The 21,126-nt window shown below is 41.2% G+C and overlaps 1 protein-coding gene across 2 annotated transcripts in view; it reads left to right on the forward strand.

Annotated features, from left to right (window-relative positions):
* The window catches only part of SORT1 (sortilin 1), an 86,752-nt gene that overhangs the window by 34,999 nt on the left and 30,627 nt on the right, over positions 1-21,126 (forward strand). Inside the window, exons 4-8 of one of the 2 annotated variants that reach the window (XM_049880127.1) lie at positions 10,209-10,311; positions 10,901-11,065; positions 14,062-14,135; positions 17,259-17,308; positions 18,150-18,280. In XM_049880127.1, the coding sequence (XP_049736084.1) occupies positions 10,209-10,311; positions 10,901-11,065; positions 14,062-14,135; positions 17,259-17,308; positions 18,150-18,280 (523 nt within the window). The remainder of the gene's footprint in view (positions 1-10,208; positions 10,312-10,900; positions 11,066-14,061; positions 14,136-17,258; positions 17,309-18,149; positions 18,281-21,126) is intronic. The other variant, XM_049880128.1, reaches the window with a different exon arrangement.

Consider the following 21,126-nt stretch of genomic DNA (forward strand, 5'->3'; position numbering starts at 1 on the left):
AATAGAAATACCATACAATCCAGCATCCCACTCCTAGGAATATATCCTAGAGAAGTAAGAGCCATCACATGAATAGACATGTGCACACCCATGTTCATTGCAGTGTTGTTCACAGTGGCAAAAAGATGGAAATAATCTAAGTGCCTATTAAAGATGGATAAACAAACTTTGATACATACACGCAAGGGAACACTACGTAACAATAAAGAACGATGACAAATCTGTGCAATATCTCACAACATGGATGAATCTGAAGGGCATTATGCTGAGTGAAATAAGTCAATCACAAAAGGACAAATACTGTATGAGACCACTATTATAAAAACTGTTGAAAACGTTTACACACAGAAAGAAGCAATCTTTGATAGTTATGAGGGAGGGGGAAACACTAGACAATAGAAAAGTTGTAGCTTTGGTGAAGGATAAGACAGTGTACAATACTGGGGAAGTGAGCACAGCTTGACCAAGGCAAAGTCATAGAAGCTTCATAGACACATCCATACTCCGAGGGACCAAATTATTGGGCTGAGGGCTTTTGACCATGGTCTTAGGAGACATCTACCTCAATTGGCATTACATAGTTTATTAAAAAAAAAAAAGTTCTACATCCTGCTTTGGTGAGTAGCATCTGGGGTCTTAAAAGCTTGTGAGCGGGCATGTAAGATACTCCACTGGTCCCACCCCATCTGGAGCAAGGGAGAATGAAGAAAAGCAAAGATACAAGGGAAAGATTAGTCCAAAGGACTAATGGGCCACAACTACCACAGCCTCCACCAGACTGAGTCCATCATAACTAGATGGTGTGGGAATGTTACCACTGACTGCTCCGACAGCAATCACAGTAGAGGGTCTCGGACAGAGCTGGAGAAAAATGTAGAACAAAATTCAAACTCACAAAAAAAGACCAGACTTACTGGTCTGATGGAGATCAGAGAAACCCAGGAGTATGGCCTCTGGACACCCTCTTAACTCAGTATTGAAGTCACTCCTGAAGTTCATCCTTCAGCCAAAGATTAGACAGGCCCATAAAATAAACAGTAATACAAATAGCTGAACCATGTATGCAAGACTAAATGGGCACACCAGCCCAGGGGCAAGGATGAGAGGGCTGGAGGGGACAGGAAAGCTGGAAATAGGGAACCCCCAATGTCAGGAAGAGGGGAGTGTTGACACATCATGGGGTTGGTAACCAAAGTCACAAAATAATGTGTATTGTTTAATGAGAAAATAATTTGGTCTGTAAACCTTCATCTAAAGCACAGTAAAAAAATATTATTTGCAGGAAGGTAGTATACTCGACAGCACTGGGTACTGGGTTAGTATGGAACTTAATCTGCTTTCTATTCATTGAGCACAGTGTTTTTGTTATATCCCTGAAATGAAAATTCTCACTGTACTTTCTAAGAGAATATTATTTATCTAACATTATGAGCCCCAAACAGATTGTTTCTCAATCAAGAGTACAAAAAGTACTTTGTAGTGTTCACATTGGTAATGATGGTGGTAACATAAGTTCTGGAACCATAGCCTGTAATGTGACATTCATGAAGCTTTAGAGTTGCCTTCTCAAAGGTACTGCTTGGGTAGATAGTAGATTCCTTTTCTTAACTGTAAGAGTCAAGACCAGTTAACTCCCAGAAGTTGTTGGTTGTCTTTTCAGCCATTTTTGTGTATCCCATTTTTCCCCAAGGGACTTAAATATAACAGAGAGGTAGATGATATAGAAACATCCATAGGACCAGGAGATCTCCCAAGTGTCATGATACTTTCCCAGGGTTGTTTATTTGACTGTTGGTCTTGGCTTAGGTGGGAGTGGAGCCATGTTGAAGCTCTGAGAAGAACCAGCCCAACCTCTGCTCTCCCATAGGTGTGATCCTTGACTGCTGCTCCCGAGCCTAGAGCCAGTACTCTGCCCCTTCAACACAACGATGTTGGCTCAAAAATAGATAGCATATCCCTTTAGGCCAAGAAAGGTTTACCATCTGAATGGAAGTTCCATGAAGACAAGGTTCCTGTTTTCCTAACTTGGGTATCTCCAACATCTAGCCAAATGACTGACACATAGCAGGCAGGCAGTAAATATTTACTGAATGAATGGATGAGTGAATGAATAAGTGCCTTGGCTTCTCTATAATTTTTAGACTGATAATTTTTTTTTTAATATGGAATTGACAGTTGTAGAATTCCAGTGCTAGAAAGGGCAATAAGAGGTTTTTTTTTTTGCTCAGAATAATGGTTGAACCATTTCAGACAAATGAGAAATTGTCCTATCTTGGGAGGAAGAGAACACATTAGAAAAAAATTGTAACTTCAGTAGCTCTTTCCAATGTTTAAGAATCCCTGTTGTCATGAAATCTTTATGATACAGTTCTTCTTACCAATTTATTCGTGTTAAAAGCAGTTGTTATTACTAGGTTCCATTGAGTTGATTTCAACTCATTGCGACTCCACGTGAAACAGAATGGAACTACCCGTTAGGGTTTTCTAGACTGTAATCTTTACAAGAGCAGATCACCAGGTTTTTCTCCCACAGAGCTGCTGGATGGGTTTGAACCACCACCTTTCGGTTAGCATCCGAGGGTTTAACCATTGCGGCACCAGGGCTCCTTATAAAAGCAGTACACCGTATTATAAAATATTTGGAACTCACCCTAAAGCTAAGTGTAATCCTAATTTATTTATAGTTAATTATCATGATTTTCCATCCAATATTATAGGAGCTGTGATGACGTAGTGGTTAAGAACTTGGCTGCTAACCAAAAGGTTGGCAGTTCGAATCTACTAGCTGCTTCTTGGAAACCCTGTTGGGCAGTTCTACCCTGTCCTATAGGGTCGCTATCGGTCAAAATCGACTCGACAGCAGCGGCTTTGGTTTGGCTGGTTTGGTTATATCATATGGCTGTATAGTCTGGGGAAGCAACATGGAGCAGCATAAAGTTACCAGGTTTTGTTGGCAAACAGGCCTGGATTGAGTCTCAGTACTGTCACTTGTAAGCAGAATGACCGCGAGTAAGTCATTTAACCTCCCTGTATCTTTTTTGTCATCTGTAAAAGAGGGATGATAATTATGCCCACCTCAGAGCTTCCGTGAGGCATGCTTTGTGGCACCTGGCACGGAATAAGAGCTTGGTGCCGTTAGCTGCTGCCATGTCAGTAGCCACAGATGGCATGTAGCCAGCATGTACTGGCACCACTGTACCAGCTGTTAAAATGAATTGAAAAACTTTCACACCACTTGGTAAAAAGTGATTGCCTGCCCCGAATGCCTCCATGGCCTCTGAGAATGCACTCCCGACCCTCGGCAACATGCAGGTGCAACTAACACCTGCCACTGTGAGCCGCATCTGTTCTGAGTGGCCATTGCTCACACCATGGCATTTTTCACATCCCCTCTGCTAGTAACCCATCATTTTTGTTAGACTGACAGACTTTACTTAGATTTAGTTAGATTATGGAGCCCTGATGGCGCAGTGATTAAGAGCTCAACTGCTAACCAAAAAGCCAGCAATTCAAATCAACTTGATGGCAATGGGTTTGGGTTTTTTTGGAGTTAGATCCTGGCTAATTTTTTCACTGTGACTAATGTTGCTGTGATAACTATCAGGCATATTTATGTCGGTGTTGTTGTTAGGTGCCATCAAGTCGGTTCCGACTCACAGTGACGCTATAGGACAGAGTAGAACTGCCCCATAGGGTTTCCAGGGAGCGGCTGGTAGATTTGAACTGCTGACCTTTTGGTTAGCAGCTAAGCTCTTAACCACTGCGCTACCAGGGCTCGACTTATGTCATAGTGGATGCTAATTGCAGTTTATTTTTAAGTAGCAGTTGAAAGCCTCCTCCCTGATTGATCCCTAAATGTTTTGAAGACTATTTCTTAAACTCCTCCTCCAGGTTGAATTATCTTCATATACCTAATTGCTTTCAACCACTTTTTGCTTGCCTTCTGAATTCACTTCTTATTTTCTATATTGCTCTTTAATCATGTGGCTAGAACTGGACCTAACAGATTCCCAAGTCAGACCCCTGGGGAGTGAAATACATTTTTATGATTTTTTTCATCCTTTTCCTTTTCAATATTGTGTTCATAATCCTGTGTTTAACTGTGTTACTGTTTAAGTACCTACCATCTGACCCAGCCCCTTTCATCTGTGTTTGTCTAGTTTTATGAGAAACTATTCTTTCCTGGTATACACTTTACTAGAGAGCCATCCGATTTGTTTCTGATATAGAATAATGTTACCAGGATCTTTTTTTTTTCCATATTGCATAGCAGTTACTTTTTTTTTTTTTTACCAAGGTCATTTTGAGCACTAATTATTTCCTCCCTGCTGTTAAGTGAAAACTGACTCCACGGCCTCTTCCAGAGTTTACGTGGAAACTAAACATGCCTTGTTGTCTCCCCAGCTGGGCTGGCCTGGCCTGAAGTGACTCATGATGAGAACACGCCAACCAAGAGACATCTGTTGCTTAAGAAATGGAAAGGGAGGGAGCAGCTTGATAAAAATGGGCCCTGATTATGCTAAGGTTGCCCAATTGACAAGTAAAAGCTGGTCACGTCCACTCTGAAGATTCTGCTGTTTTTCACAGCTTTAATGATTGCGTTCCTTATTGGATTATCTATCTCTACCAAATCTTATATGATCAGAAGTTCATTGAGGATTCAAATAAATGTTATCCACATGACTCCTGCTGTGTGTAGAACACATGAAGACTTAACAAGTATAGTGGGAAGTTGCCTCTTGCCTCTACAGAGGTAGAGGGAGTGTGCTTCTGTCTGTAAGTTATGGAAAAGAGTTACTGAAGTATTTGGGAGATAATAAAGTCTCTAGGGCTTTGATGTTTAGGTAAAATTGGGAGAATATATTAATATCTATAATTTAAAGCAGTTATGTTTGAAAAATATAAATTGTGATTCTCTGTTGAGGAACATCAATTTGTATAATAGATTACAAAAGTACATTTGTCCCTTGCAAATATAAAATTAAAAAGGAAATAAGCTAGCTATAATTAAGATGCTGATTTGATTTTTGGCAACTAAAAAATGTTTTGCACTTTTTTTTTTTTTATGACCTCTTGAGTCTAGCTTTTCAGTGTAAGATCTACTCAGTGAAACAGATGTAAGCATTGCTGTACACCAAAATTCTCTACCTAATTACACAAAACTGCTGGGCTATTTTATTTCTGATTTTCATTTTCTATTAGGAGTTGTTCAAATTTTGGAAATTAATAAGAGGATCTCTAAAAGGCTTCACATTAAAGTTTGTTCTACAGTCAGTGTAAGTTTTTCGGGCTGTTACTTGAGGTTTTTTTTTTTTTTTTAAAAAGGATAACTCATAGACATAGAGGTATTAAGGCAAACTGCAGCTAGTGCAGTAAACCAGCTTCTTCAACACATCTTGCATGACAGCCCTTTTAATGATGAGCTTGGTTGAGTTTTCACTGCAGTAGATTATTTTACAGTGACTGTGTATTTTAATTACAAGGTTATGCATTTTAATTACAAGGTTAGCATTAATTCCGTTTACCAAGTATATTTTCTTGCTTTTTTATTAAAAGAAAAAGCTCATGAAAATATGATAATTGGATTTTACCTTTAATACAACTTCATTTTTACAAATTGTGAGTGTACCTAAAAATCATGAAACCAGGTGGTTTTCATTACTTAGGAAACACTCCTATTAAAATACTTATTTTGTCAATCAAAAGCAAAATAGGACCCCAGGTAAATACTCAGATTCCTTCTGCTAAAAAGTTCTGTGATTTTATTTATAATACCTTACTCTCTTGTTTTCCCCACTTGTATTTTCAAAATTTCTACAGAAAATATGCAATGTTTCCTAATAAGAATAAAGCACAGGGAGAAAAATGTAGAACAAGGCTCAAATTCCTAAAAAAGGCCAGACTTACTGAACTGGTAGAGACTAGAGGAACTCCCAAGACTGAATTCCTTGAGATACCCTTTAAACTTGGAACTGAAACCACTCCTGGAGGTCATCTTTCAGCCAAATAATAGATTGGCTCATAAACCCTATCACCCATGAATACTGTGCGCCTTTAAATAATCATCTGTATGAGACCAAATGGTCAATATTTACTCAAAAGCAAAGATGAGAAAGTAAGGGGGCCAGGGAAGCTAGATTAATGGAAACAGAAACAACCAGAATGAAAATAATGAGAGTGCTATACATTGTAGAAAATGTAACCAGTGTCACATGTCACTGAACAATATGTACAGAAATTTTAAATGGGAACCTAATTCGCTATGTAAATTTTTACAAAAAATAAAAATAAGTAAAAGAGTAAAGCACAATAAAATCTTAAAGTAAAAACACGTGTGGTAGCACCAAACAATTGGGGGAAAAGAGACTAAGGTATTGTAAGTTAAGTTTAATGTGAATTCAAATTCTGATAATTTTACCTAGCAGCTATTTCAGGTTTGTGTTTTAATAATCTACGTTCTATTAATCTTTTAACAGGAAATCTCAATATAAGCTTTCCTAACTAGTAAAAACTACAAAACTATTTTTTAACAGTCTTCCATCACCCTTGTTGCTTCTGTGTTACAGTTTATAGTGACTTAATCATAACAAAGATGAACTAAAGGAATAAAGGAATGGTTAGGCCTGAAAGCCAACCAACCAAGTAAGGGTATCTGTGCTTGTTTGTTGAAAAAAGCGAAATGTAAGATTCTCTAAAGATTCTGTAGGACTCTTACCATTCCTTCTCATTAAATGTCTGCAGGTCAGATGTCTGGTGCCATGGGTCCCTATGTGTTGTAAATGAAAAATGCCCAAAAACAAGGGTGTAATTCTAGGCTATTGACATTTGGGTTTGAACTCAGCATGTGAGTTTTCTGGAAAATCCCCTTTCGAGTGCTTTTTACTTTGGAAACATCTTTTTAATAACAGTTAATGCATCAACCCTAACACCTGGTCCTTCCAGTTACCAAAAATAAATGATCACTTTTGCATGTATACATGGCATAAATATTTATAAAAATATGCAGATGTTGAAACTCAAGATAGTAAAGCTGGAATTCCATAATGAATACAAGTATTTTTGGAATAGAGCCTAAGACTCCAAAAGAATAAGAAACACCTAAGCACTATTAAAATTTATGTATATGTATATAAAAAAGTAATCATCACATGGACTTTTGGTAAGATATCCAAATTTCTGGTAAGATGAAGCACTCAAAAGTAGATAGTTTCACAGGATTTTGATCGCTAATTTATTATCTGACTGCTATTCACAACACTATTAAATTTCACATGAAATTTGAAAAGTAGATTTATTTTTCGAAGTGTTTCATTGAGCTGCTCTTCATGATGTATGTTCCTCATGCTGATAGAAAATAAAACTATATTTAAATAAAGTGTTATTTTAAAATATATCCCTGGACCTTAAGTGGCCTCAGCGGAACCCCTACTTAAATCCCGGCAGGTTGGTACTAGTCCATTTTGCTCCAGCTGTTTAACTGGCTGAAATACCAGGGTGTTCTAGCAGATGATTTTTTGTTTTGCCCATTTTGCTTTCTTTTTCTGAAGGACAGTGATGTGTTTGTTGTGCCAGGTTCTTAAAAAGCAAGGAGGCTTGCCAACAGGTTTGTAAAGGTTCCCTGGGGATGTCATGAAGGAGAAGAGATTTGTAAGCCAGTGATAATCAAGCCGCTGCAACCCTTTGGAAGGTTGCGTGGGCTGTTGATGATATGTACGCAGTACAGCTAGGAATTGTGTATGTACATCTCTTGGTCTGTTGTCAGAAAGATATGAACTAATCTTGTTCTCCAAAGCCAAAGCAGGGGTAATAGAGGAATCTGTTGGGTGGTGCCTAATCCCTACTTTATTTAACTAGGAGTTTTCTCTGTGCAGTGTGTATGGGTGCTAAACCAAACCAAACCAAACCCAGTGCCATCGAGTCGATTCCGACTCATAGCGACCCTATAGGACAGAGTAGAACTGCCCCGCAGAGTTTCCAAGGAGTGCCTGGTGGATTTGAACTGCCGACCCTCTGGTTAGCAGCTGTAGCACTTAACCACTATGCCACCAGGGTTTCCATGGGTGCTAGGGGTCAGGGAGCTCTTTGTTTAGGACAAGACACCAATTAGCCAAGGGCACAGGTTCAGTTTTACTATGGGTTAATTTTTTTCAAACAAAAGGAAAAACATTCTCTTTCTAGACTTCTAACTCTAGTTAATTGGCTCCCCAGTGTAGATTGCTGATGACGACAATTTCTGGCTTAGTATATCATATCATCCACTCCGGGAAAAACGACTCAAAGGCTGTGACCTAAAGACGGTGGATTAAGTTTTTATCCTTTGGGATATGAAGACCAGCATACCAAAAGCTCCATTGCTGTTAAATCCGTTTTGACTCATAGCCACCCTGTAGGACAGAGTAGAAGCGCCCCATTGGGTTTCCAAGGCTGTTTTTTTTTTAATCTTTATGGAAGCAGACAGCCGCATCTTTCTCCCACACAGAGGCTGGTGGGTTCGAACCACTGACCTTTCTGTCATCAGCTAAGCGCTTTAACTACTGTGCCACAAGAGCTTGTGTTAAGGAAAGAGGAGAGCCATTTGGACTACTTAAAGCCTTGTGTAGTTTGCTTTAGCATGCTGTCAAGGGCCTGTACGTACATACATCAGTATTTCTCTCCTGTGTATCTCCAGCTTCCTCGTAGCTGATATTTACTGCCAGGTCATGAGCAAGATAGAATAAGACCCCAGGTTGTAATAGAAAACCTCCTTACAAATAATTAAAAGTCGTCTCTAGTTTTGAGCTGGGAGTTAGAATTCGGTTGTAGTTTCAATTTTGCATTTAATTAACTGGTTGACTTTTGGTAAATTGTGTCTTCTCACACCTCCTCATGTATGAAATGAGGGAGTTATACAAGATGATCTCCTCAGTCTCCTGCAGCTCTCATGTTCTATGGGTTCTATGAGTATTTGTCAAGGCTGCTCCCAAAATCTGTACCATCCGTCAGAGAAGACCACTGCACATGGCATTTGTAGACAGGCAGTAACTTTCAATGCACAGTGGTCATCACTGATGGACACTTAAGTTAAATGAATATTAAGATTTAGCATTCTGTGTTCTGTGTTAAGAGAGCTGTACGTGGTATTAAACTAGGCAAAGTTAGAGAGCTACTGATTTCTTGCTCTTATTTCTCAAAACCTAAGCAGGGATTCAAATACCTCTCAAAGGTTATTGTTAGAATGAACTTTTAGGACAAGCTTTGAAAACCCAAGAGTTGGGACTACATTTGTTTGTTTTCATAGCCGTATTTCATGTGCTGCATGCATGAGAGACTTGTTATGTCTGACGATGGTGACCTCTAAGGGGAAAAACCCCAAGACCCCTGCTGCTTAATATACAGCCTTATCTCGAGTACTATGGATTAATAGATTAGTTAGGAGGCCTTTGGCTTCGTTTAGCAGAGATCCTAGCTCAAACTAGCTTATATAATAAGGAAATTATTGGTTTGTACAACTAAATACAGAGGAAGATTCGGCTTCAGGGTCAGTTGAATCCAGTGTTGTAGGCTTCACTTCTCTGGAATTCTGGAGTTACCTCAGCTGTGCTCTCCGTTGGATGTTTGCTTCATCCTCAAACTATGCTGTAATTGTGACAAAATGGCTAGCAGTTTTTTTTCCTTTGCATTTAGACTACAGTGTTGGGATTTCACAACCTCAGCACTATTGACATTTTGGGCCAGATAATTCTTTATGGGGGGGAGGGCATCCTGTGCATCGTAAGATATTTAGCAGCGTCCCCAGCCTCTACGTGCTAGATGCCAGTAGCACCCCACCCCTAAGTTGTGATAATAAAAAATGTCCCCAGACAATGGTAAATGTTCCCTTCAAGGCAAAATCACCTTGGCTGAGAACCATTTAGCTAAAGGAAGATAGACCATTTCATCAGATGACTATCTTAAAAATGAGGAAATATGTTTCCTAGAAGTCCCCTTTTGTCTCATTGGCTCAACTTAGGTCATGCTCTCCTACTGGGGAGGGGGATGAGTTCCCCTTAGCCTAATCAGACCCAGCTTGGAGCTAGGGCTGGAATCAGCTCCCTTGAGGTATGTAACTATTCAGGGGAGGGGTCAGTGCCCAAATAAAGTCCACAGAAAGCGGGAATGGAAGCTAGGCTGTATGTCAACGGTGTCTACTACCACTGCAATCTAAGTTTGTCCCTTTTTCCTCCTCTCAGTGAAGATTATGGAAAGAACTTTAAGGATATTACAAATCTCATTAATAACACCTTCATTCGGACTGAATTTGGCATGGCTATTGGTCCTGAGAACTCTGGAAAGGTGAGACTCCCTCATGCATATATAAAGCTTATGCTGGATTCCACATGCAGGGGCGTCAAATACTAGGACTGGAATTGGCCAGTGATAACACAGTAAAGTATTTCATTTTATTTAGTTTAAACCCATTACTATCAAGTCAATTCTGACTCATAGCGACCCAATGGTTTAGTGTTTAGTATTGCTGTATTTTAAAACTAGACATACTTTAATACCGACCACAAAGGAATGGAATTCCACACACAGATTTTTGGTTCCTGTCCAAGACGCACCAAACTGCTTCATAATTATGAGGCAGTTGTTTAGCATCACAGTGTTGAATCCCAAAGACCACGTTTAGTCTTTTGGGAAACTGACTAACCTCAAAACTGACCTGGCTCAAATTCACAGGTATGACATACTAGCTCAATTCAGGGTGGTATTTTTCGGTAAGACTTGAGGAGTGGAGTACAGCAGCTGATCTGTTTCTCTAGTTCTTCTGACTTTTGGATCTAAAATGTTCTTAACTAAGTGTCTGATAATAGTAGTGCAAGAACTTCCTGTGCTTTTATAGCACTGTATCCTGAATCTGACCTTTCCTCTTCCTGAGCAGGTGATTTTAACAGCAGAGGTGTCTGGAGGAAGCCGTGGAGGAAGAATCTTCAGGTCGTCGGATTTTGCAAAGAACTTTGTTCAGACGGATCTCCCTTTTCATCCTCTGACACAGATGATGTATAGCCCTCAGAATACTGATTGTCTCTTAGCCCTCAGTACTGAAGTAAGTCCAGTTCAGGAACTTGTCCTGTCTTTTCCATTTTTATAGCCTCAAAATACACTGTCTTAAAGAACCCTGTAGGTAATGCTTTTATATTGGTCTTCTTTCTAGTATCTCCTTATGGTATGAAGTATGTATTTTCTGCATTTTTTCCTGTTTAGTAAAGGGCACAATTTCCATGTACTACCTGTCCCAGATAAATGTGCCGTTTAGTGGCCATCAGAAGTTTTTCAAAGTGAATAGATGTGTGCTATTGCAGTAATGAACTAGAAAACTGCTTGGTGTAACCATTTTTGCACTGCAAGGATCAAGCATAAATTGTCAAACCTCTAATGTTTTCATATGGCCAAACTGCATCTTTATAATTTTTTGTTAGTTCCTCAGTATATAAAGCATGTTGCTTTCTGTCCTTGACATTCATGTATTTAATATTCAAAATTTCAGATCCCTGTATACCCCACCACATTCTCATGCTTTCCTCCAGATCAGTGTCCCTTCCTAGCCCTCCCAGCTCTCATGGAAGTTCTCCAAGGAGCACATCCAGCTTTTCCTTTCCGGGAGGACCAGTCTCCTGTCTCAAGGATGTTAAGGACCCGAAGTGGCTGAATTGCTGCACTGCAGTGATCATAATTATGCTTTACATTGATATGGCTCTCTCTCTCTTTCATCTTTTTTCTTAAAGTGTGGTCTACTGACCAGCAACATCAGATAGAATCACTTGGGGAGCTAGTTTAAAGTGCACGTTCCTAGGCCCCAATCCAGATGGAGTAAATCTATGGCTTTTGGTTGGGGGGTGGCTGGTATTTTTAAGGTGAGCCTGAGCCCAGGTGAGCCTGCACACTGAAATATGAGAGCCGTTGCTGTGATGACTGTTCTGGGGACAGAAGCAGGGTCATCAACTGTGGACAAGTCAGATGGAGCACAGGGAGTGTGAAGGGCACTGGAAGTGAGGTCTGGATTCTGGACCTTGTGAGGGTAGATTGTGGAGTAGAGGTAAGACTGCAGGGTTCCAGGAGGGGCGTATTTATACTTAGCCAAAGGACGCCAGAGGAAGGAAGCAAGCTTGCTGGGTAGCTTCAGATCTCAGAGCGACAATTCCTGGAAATTGGTCTCCAGCAACTTTAACTGAAGGCCGTTTGAGGGAGCAGAGGCCTCCACAGGAATGGACAGAACCATAGATCTCCTCTCTGGCTACCCTGTCTCCATTACCACCTATTGCAAGGTTATTAAAACAGGGTTGGCCTCAGGAAGAGGCAGGCACAATCTGCTTCTGTACCTGACGTTTCATCCAATAAAGGGTACTTTTGAAGTAGAAATAATTGTGGTGGAAAAGATGGACCAGTTTTTACTAAAAGTACAGGTGAAGAGTATCAGGCCCTTTCCTGCCTTTTTAAGTAGAAATAGGTAAATTAGAAGGTGCTGAGAGGAAGAAAAGTTATAGAAAGAAAAATGGTGGGTGGGCGGGTGGGGGAGCACTGCAAATAAATTCCACCTGGGTCAGCCCCATTTCACTTCAGATATTCTGGGACATGTCTGTCCCACCTCCACTGATGCTGGGCCCAATAGACTTGTGTTGCCATATAATTGACATAGTCTTCATCTGATTAAATCTCTGCTGCATTTGAAAGTGTTACCAAACCCTCCTTTTGGAAACTCCACTTGCTGGCCTTTTGTGACTTCACCCCTTTTAGTACTTCTCCTACCTTCTGACCATCACTTCTTGGTCTCTTTCTAAAGCTCCTTAAATGCCCACTGCTCTTTTTACTTGGAGCAATCTCTTCCACTCTGGCCACCATTTTAACTGCCACTTCAGATATGTAAGATTTGCAAAACCATATCTCTAGCTCTGGCGTCCCCCTAGGGCTGCAGATACTCATCTTGCTGCCACCAGGGTATCTCTAGCTAGATATCCCGTAGGTACCTTATCCTCAATCTAAAACTAAATTTCTTTGCTACTCTTTTCCCAAACATAACTTCTTCCCTTATTCCGTATACTAGTTAATGATACCACAGGGCAGTGCATCCTGTCCCCAGAGTGATGTCTACACACACACATACACACACTCTCCCCGCCTCCCCACCCTTCCCCACAGGAAGAGTCATCCCATTTTACTGATACTAGCTCCTAAATTCTTCCTGAGCCTATTCATCACTGCCATGGTTCAGACCCTCACTACTCCTACTGAATTCCTTCTACTAGTTATAATAATACAGCTAATGTGGCAGGTATTCATTGCTTTTCCTGCATCTAGTTCTAGTTTAGATGTATGAAATCCATCTTTCCCGTTCTCATCCAGGTATTCTGCCTAGAAAAGCAGAATTGACCATGTCGTTCCCTTTCTTAAAACCCTCCCCTGACAGAGCGTCTCATATGTAACAAAGACCACATTCCTCAGCCTGGCATAGAGGAAAGTTTCTCCATCAGCTGGCCTTCCCCAGCCTTGCTGACATCAGCTTCCCTTTTTCTTACCTTGGAATCTGTGCTCCATGAATGTTCAGCGGCCTTTAGCTGCCTGCACACGCTGCAGTGTTTTAACACATCTCTGCCTTTGCTAGTACTGGTCTCTGTTTGTGCAGTAATAACCTCATCTGCCCGTGAGCCTTCATCAGGAAACTATCCCTGCTGCAGTGCCCTGCCTCACCCCACTTCCACCTCTCCCCACATTGTAGTGAACTTTTCTCTTTTCCTATACCCCTTGTTAGATTGTGAGCTCCTTGAGAGTAGGGAGTGTGTCTTCTTCATCTTTGTATCCCCAGTGCAACATCTGGTAAGTGCACGTAGTAGGCACTTAATAAGTATTTGTTATTCTGAACTTCCCAGACCCCGGAGGGGTCCATCCGGATAACCTGTGTTTGTATCTGTGGAGCTCAGGCAGCTGGGATGGACCTTCAGTGTGTGTTTTTTCTGCCTGAATGATTGGATATGCATTATTAAAGGTCATACAAACAGCTGCACAAGATAAAGCTGAAATTTTGATAAGTCATTTATAATCTTTCAGAATGGCCTGTGGGTGTCCAAGAATTTTGGGGGAAAATGGGAAGAAATCCACAAAGCAGTATGTTTGGCCAAATGGTGAGTAACAGAAGACTGCATCTATGCAGAGCCCTAAACCTTCCCTGGCAGTGCTGCCAAACGTCACATGAGTAGATATTGAGCACTTTGTATGTGACAGGTACTCTTCAGGGTGCCCTAAAGGATACCAGAGAGGAGTATGACACAGACCTTGACCTGAGGAGCTTCTAATTCTGCTGGACTTAGTCCCACTAAATGTTAGCCTATAAAGTATAAAGCCAGGCCCGCGACTGAGCAGCTGCTGCCTGCAAAAGGTGTATTCTCCCTGAATGGTGACATCAATTGGAGTATCATAACGGACAGCTTTAATTTGGGGATTTATGTACGTCTCTCCTGCAGACTTACACTCCCTTATCTGAAGCTCCATTTCAGGAATCAGGAGGAAAGCCCTAGAGCTTCCAGACTATTAGAGTCACACAGGCTCCTCAAAGCTCCTTGGCTTCTCTGGGCGGCCCCTCCCCCACAGGCACCTGCTCTGAGCTGCTGAGTGGAGGGAGCTATTACTGGAAGTCCAGTCCCCTTTGTCCTGACCTGGCTCTGTTTCTAGTCAGTGACTTAACCTCGCTGGGTGTTAGTGTTTCCTTCAGTAGGCTCAAATAGGGGATTTGCTTGGGGCATTTGGGGGTGGTTGAGGAAGAATTGAATTAAAAACCTTCAGACCTCTGGAATTGTATAATTAGGTTCAGATCCTTGTTTAGAGCCTCTTTCTTCTTCCCCTTTAACTAATTTCAGCAAATTTGTTAATCTGGTTTCCCAGTTTATAGCAGATTGCTGGCAAAGGTGGAGTATGTGGATTGCTAGTAAGCACGTGACAGTATTAGAATTGACAGCGTGAGAGCTGGAAGGAGGCAGAAAAACTGTAAAAGCGCAGACAAACTTGGAGAATATCACAGTAGGCAGTATGAAATTATTTAGTGCTGGATCAAGAAAATACACATAGCTCAAACCTTCATCTAAAGTACAATAAAAAAAATGTATACCTAGCTCAGTCACTTCTAGTGGGAACGCAGTATTATAGTTTGATATCCTTGATGTTCATAACGATGGCCCATAGTCCAAGAAAGAGCTTAGCATTTAATGTACTCTACTTAAGATGTCAGGAAGGTATGTAATAAAAATACAGATTTGAAATATGTCTCCCAAACATAATTAAAATATAAAATATGTTGCTTAAGTAAAGCGGGCTTTTTCTAGAAAATGCTGGCTAAATGAAGTTTTTACAGCACCACGATGGTGCACATGCCACATCTGCTTTCATTTTATATATTTTAATAAATTCTTGTGTTTACACCTTATACGATCTTAGCAGGAAATAACTAATTTTTAAAGCAACCAGGTTAAGAAGCTGTTTGCTCCTCATTGACGGACCTAAAATGTGTAGAATGTGTTCAAGTAAGAATATAGTTTTCTGATTATAAAAACTCAAATTTAAAAATGGAGTTTTTTTTTTTAATTTTTGTTGAGCTTCAAGTGAACATTTACAAATCAAGTCAGTCTGTCACATATAAGTTTATATACACCTTACTCCATACTCCCACTTTCTCTCCCCCTAATGAGTCAGCCCTGCCAGTCTCTCCTTTCCTGACAATTTTGCCAGCTTCCAACCCTCTCTACCCTCCCATCCCCCCTCCAGACAGGAGATGCCAACACAGTCTCAAGTGTCCACCTGATACGAATAGCTCACTGTTCATCAGCTTCTCTCTCCTACCCACTGTCCAGTCCCTTCCATGTCTGATGAGTTGTCTTGGGGTATGGTTCCTGTCCTGGGAAAATGGAGTTATTTTTAAATGGTATTATATTTTGTATCCTGTGCAAAGCTTTTCTGCTTTTGTAAGGAGTTAGTTTCTAAAAAAAGATAACTGGGCTGCTGGATAACTGTTTGCACACCTTTTAGATCTGTGATCTCTAGGAACTTGCTGCCTAGAGTTCTGAATGAACGTGCTCAGACCCGGCACCTTTTGCTAGTGATGATCTATAAGTCCTATCAGACAGAGGCCACATCTAACTCCCTGGAAACTCCCTCTCTGTGTTACTATTGAAATGATTCAACCTCTGACCTAGTTTTCTATTGGAGATGAAAGAGCTAAATTAGTTAGCTCGTGCAAAGCACTGAACTAAGTTCTGAGGGGAAAGCAACAAAGCATAAAACTTTGTACCCGACATGAAGAAGCCAGTGGTGCAGTAGGGGGAGATGAGCACACGCCATGCAATTATCAATAACTAAACAGAAAACAGAGCCCTGGTGGCATAGTGGTTAAGTGCTTGGCTGCTAACCAAAAGGTCAGCGGTTCGAACCCACCAGCTGCTCTGGGGGAGAAAGACGTCACAGTCTGCTTTGGTAAAAATTACAGCCTAGGAAACCCAATGGGGCAGTGCTACCCCGTCCTGTAGGGTCACTAGGAGTTGGAATCGACTCGACAGGAACAAGTTTTTTAAATAGGAGACAAATGAGCGTTAAGTGGTAGGTGCAGAATGGCACAAAGCTATAGAACAGGCTTTTTCAACTTCTGTACTGTTGACGTTTGGGGCGGGTAATTCTTTATTGTGGGCCATGTACTGTGCCTTGTAGGATATTTTACAGCATCCCTGGCCTCTACCCACCCCACCTCAATTGCGAAGACAAAAAATGTCTCCAGATGTTGTCCAAGTACCCTGGGGGGAGAATTACCCCCTACTGAGAATCATTGCTCTAGACGTTTGCAGCAGAGACGCTTTCCAGCTGGAATAACAGGGAAGGCTTCGCAAAAGAGCTCAATTTCAAGCTGGAGCATGAGGGTTGGGAGGGTGAAATTGGTTATAGGAGAGAGAAGCTTTTTAGGGAGGGCCCAGTGTGAGCAAATGCAAGAGGCAGATTTGGAAGGTATAAGACCGGCTTAACCGGCTGGAAGAATTCACATAAGGAAGTAGTGAACTGTGCAAACTGCCTGGAGCCAGACTGTGGGGAACTTTGACTGTTCAGGCTGTGGAAAAATCAGATGTGTAACATCTGAGAAGGCTGTTTCAGCTACTACCTGTGGTAGAAGCCTATTAGATTTGCTTCGGGCTTTGTAGCTACCTAAGGTTGATCACATTTCATTAGCAGTCTTGAACCCGTTTCTTTTCCCTGTCTTTGCCTTATTGTAGGGGATCAGAAAACACCATCTTCTTTACCACCTATGTGAATGGCTCCTGCAGTAAGTATGTTTTAGTCCCAGAAAAGTGTGTCCTTTTGTCCACTCATGGTAGAATATTCTAGGTTGTAAGAGGTAGAGATGTAAAAGATCCTTTGATTCTCCTGAGATTTTAATAGCTAAAGCTAGCTGTTAAAGATTTTTTTAAAGCTTGAAAGTACAACCAAATTACTACGCTGTGCCCAGGTCAAATAAAAGTGTAGGCTACACATAGAGGCTGTACACTTCATTTTTGCTATGCATTTGTGTAAAGCAAATATCAGGCTACAAGCAATAATAAATTGAAGAGCTTGGTGGTGCCTGCAAAAGAGCATGGATTGTGTTTGTGTTGGTGGGAGCTGTTGCTTCCCGAACAGTGGCACAGTTTCAAAGCAGAAGACAAAATCTTTCATTTATTCCTTCAACTAATGTTTGAGCACCCACTCTATGCTAAACAATGTTTTGGGAAAGTACAAGCCATCCAAGGCCCTGTTCTCATGGCACTTAAATTCAAACAGAGGAGTCAAATGATAAGAAAACCGAAGCTCAAACAAGACAGCTTGAAACAGGATGAGGTCATTTCAAACGGTGCCATAGAGGAAGTAAAGCAAGGTGCTATGACTGTAATGCTTGTATGTTAACACTGTATTGGAATTAAGTAAACTTGCCAGGTCTTTCTGTCCTGGAAACCCAAGTGTGAATCCCCTATATCTAAAGCCGTATCACATTTATATTGTCACTTAACCAACATGAATAGGATTAAGAATTCTTTAGCTATAAAATTAAGAACAATTCTAAAATAGTTGTTTTAAACTTAGAGGCTTACCAGTAAGTAAAGTGTTAATTAATATTTGTCTTGTTTAAGAAGCTGACCTTGGGGCACTGGAATTACGGAGAACTTCAGACTTGGGAAAAAGCTTCAAAACCATTGGTGTGAAAATCTACTCGTTTGGTCTTGGGGGACGTTTCCTTTTTGCCTCTGTGATGGCTGATAAGGTGGGTATTTGCCTGTTTTGGTTCAGATGTTTCTGCGGCTAAGCCTCATGTGTTGTTGGGTGGCATTTAGTCAATTCCGACTTATAGTGACTCCATGTGACACAGTAGAACTGTCCCATAGGGTTTCCAAGATTGTAATCTTTATGGCAGCAGCAGATCGCCAAGTCTCTTTCCTGTAGTACCACTGGTGGTCTCAAACCACTGACCTTTGGGTTAGCAACTGAAAGCCTGACTATTGCACCACCAGGGCTGCTTATGCCTCATATAACCAAAAAACAAACCCATTGCTGTCAAGTCACTTCCAACTCATAGTGACCCTGTAGGACAGAGTTGAACTGCCCCCATAGGGTTTCCGAGGCTGTAAATCTTTACTGAAGCAAACTGCCACATCTTTCTCCTGTGGAGCAGCTAGTGGGTTTGAACCACCGACTTTTTAGTTAGCAGCCGAGCACTTAGCCAGTACACTACCAGGGCTCCTTATGCCTCATATCTCATTGCTTTTGAGACAATTCCAGCTTGTAGCAACCCCATGTGAGAGAGTAGAACTGCCCCATATGGTTTTCTAGGCTGTAATCTTCACGGAAGCGGATTGCCAGGTCTTCTTGTGGAGCTGTTGGGTGGGTTCAAACCACCATCCTTTTGGTTAGCAGCTGAGTGCTTAACAACTGCATCACCAGGGCTCTTTATGCCTCATATAGGGCCCTTTTACTCTTTGGTACTGACAGGGTTTCTTGTCTCTTTGCAACATTTAGTATTACTTTAAGGCTTGGGGGTGATTCTGTTTTACAGAAGCTGCTTAACTTTCTGGGCTAGCGTGTTTGTACTTTGGCCTACTGTTACCACATGAGTTTTGTTCTCTGTTTTGGGATATGTAGAACCAGTGTGTACTCAGAACTTTACTAGATATGGATATATTAAACAAAAGCAGCCCACAGGCTCATTATCCAATAATAATAGTAATAGGTAACATTAATTGGTTACCTACTATGTGCTAGGTACTGTTCTAGGTCCCTGGAATATAACAGTGAACAAAACATAAATTTCCTGCCTTTAGAGCTTATATTCAAATAGGGAGAGAGATAGTAAACAGATAAATATGATATAATATCAGGTAATGATGACTCTATGAAGTAATGTAAAGCAGACTAAGGAAATAGTGACAGAAATAGGATCATATCCTATTTTAGGTACCGTGGTTTGGATGGGCTCTCTGAGACCTGAAGGAAGCAAGAGCATGAACTCTGAGGACATCCGGGAGATGATGAGAAGGAGGAAACAGCAAGTGCAAGGCCCCTCAGCTGGAGCATTCATGCCATAGCAAAGAAAAGAGAAGGACAGTGGGGCTGGAGCACAGAGAAGAGAGGCCAGAAGTGAGGTCAGAGAGGAGGGAGCCGGGGCCAGATCATACAAGCCCTTTGAGGGTCATAATTAAGACCTTGGCTTTTATTCTTAAAGTGTTGGGAAGCTGTTAAAGGGTTGTGAGGAGGGGAACGGCGTGATTTGCCTGCTTTTTTGGCAGAATAGGTGCGTGCAGAATAGCCTGACGGGGCAAGAACGGAAGCAGTGAGAGCAGCTGTTAAAGTAGTCCAAGTGAAAGAGATGGTAGCTCAGACCAGGCTGTTAACAGTAGGTGAGGGGGGAAGCAGGAAGATTGTGGGTATATTTTTAAATGCATTGCTAATAGGATTTGCTGATAGATTAGATGTTGTTTTTATTTGCCATTAGGTAGGGGTTAGGACAGAATAAGAGGATCCAAGGATATCTTTTGAGTCTTTGGTCTGAGCAACTGGGTAAATGAATGGTGGTACTATTTACTGAGATGGCTCAGACTAGGGGAGAAGAGCAGGTTTGTGGGAAGAAAACCCAGAATTTAGTTTTGGATACGAGATGCCTACCTAAGTGGAAATGTCAAGTAAGCATTTTGGGTATGTGAATGTCTCATAATTACATGGTATTAAGGACTGTGTGACTAGATGATATCTTCTCAAGGGATGAATAGGTGGAAAAGAGGTGGGAGGACTGAGCAAGCCCTGGAGCACTCCAACGCTTAAAGGTTTTGTAGAGAAGGAGAATCCAACAAAGAAGACCCAGAGGGAGGGGCCAGCAAGGTAGGGGGAAGCCAGGGTTGTGTGATGTCATGCAAGCCAAGTGAAGGAAGCATTTAAAGGACAAGTGATCAGCTATGTTAAATGCAATGAAATGTTGAGTTAGACGAGTTCTGAGAATTATCCATTGGATTTGGCAAAGTGGAGGCTTTTGGCTAAAGCAGTGTCATTACCCAAACCCAACCCAGTGCCGTCGAGTTGATTCCAACTCCTAGCAACCTTATGAAAGCAGTGTCATTAGTGAGGTTAAAAGACTGATTGGAGTGGGTTCAGAGAGAATTGAAGATAGGGAAGTAGACACAGTAAGTACAGATACCTCTCTTGAGCAGTTTCAAGACTACACCCTCACACCAACCTGTGAGCTAATACTGCTATGTCAATTTTGTAGGTGAAGAGACTGAGTAACTTGCCCAGGGTCACTCAGTGGAAGGCCCCTGGTGAATATCAGACTATGGTTCCTGAGGCAGTCTTCTTTTTTTTATTGTGCTTTAAATGAAAGTTTACAACTCAAATTAGTTTCTCATACAAAAATTTATACACACATTATTATGTGACCCTAGTTGCTCTCCCTGTAATGCAACAGCACACTCCTCTTTTCCACCCCAGATTTCTCATGTCCATTCAGCCTGAGGCAGTCTTCTTAATCACTATACTGCAACTATCTACAAAATTAAAATTCTACTCTGTACTTATGAATTCTAGCTTCTACCTATAATAGTAAGAGTAAGATTCAACATGGCA

Source organism: Elephas maximus, chromosome 3 (assembly GCF_024166365.1).
Source record: "Elephas maximus indicus isolate mEleMax1 chromosome 3, mEleMax1 primary haplotype, whole genome shotgun sequence".
Lineage (NCBI taxonomy): Eukaryota > Metazoa > Chordata > Mammalia > Proboscidea > Elephantidae > Elephas > Elephas maximus.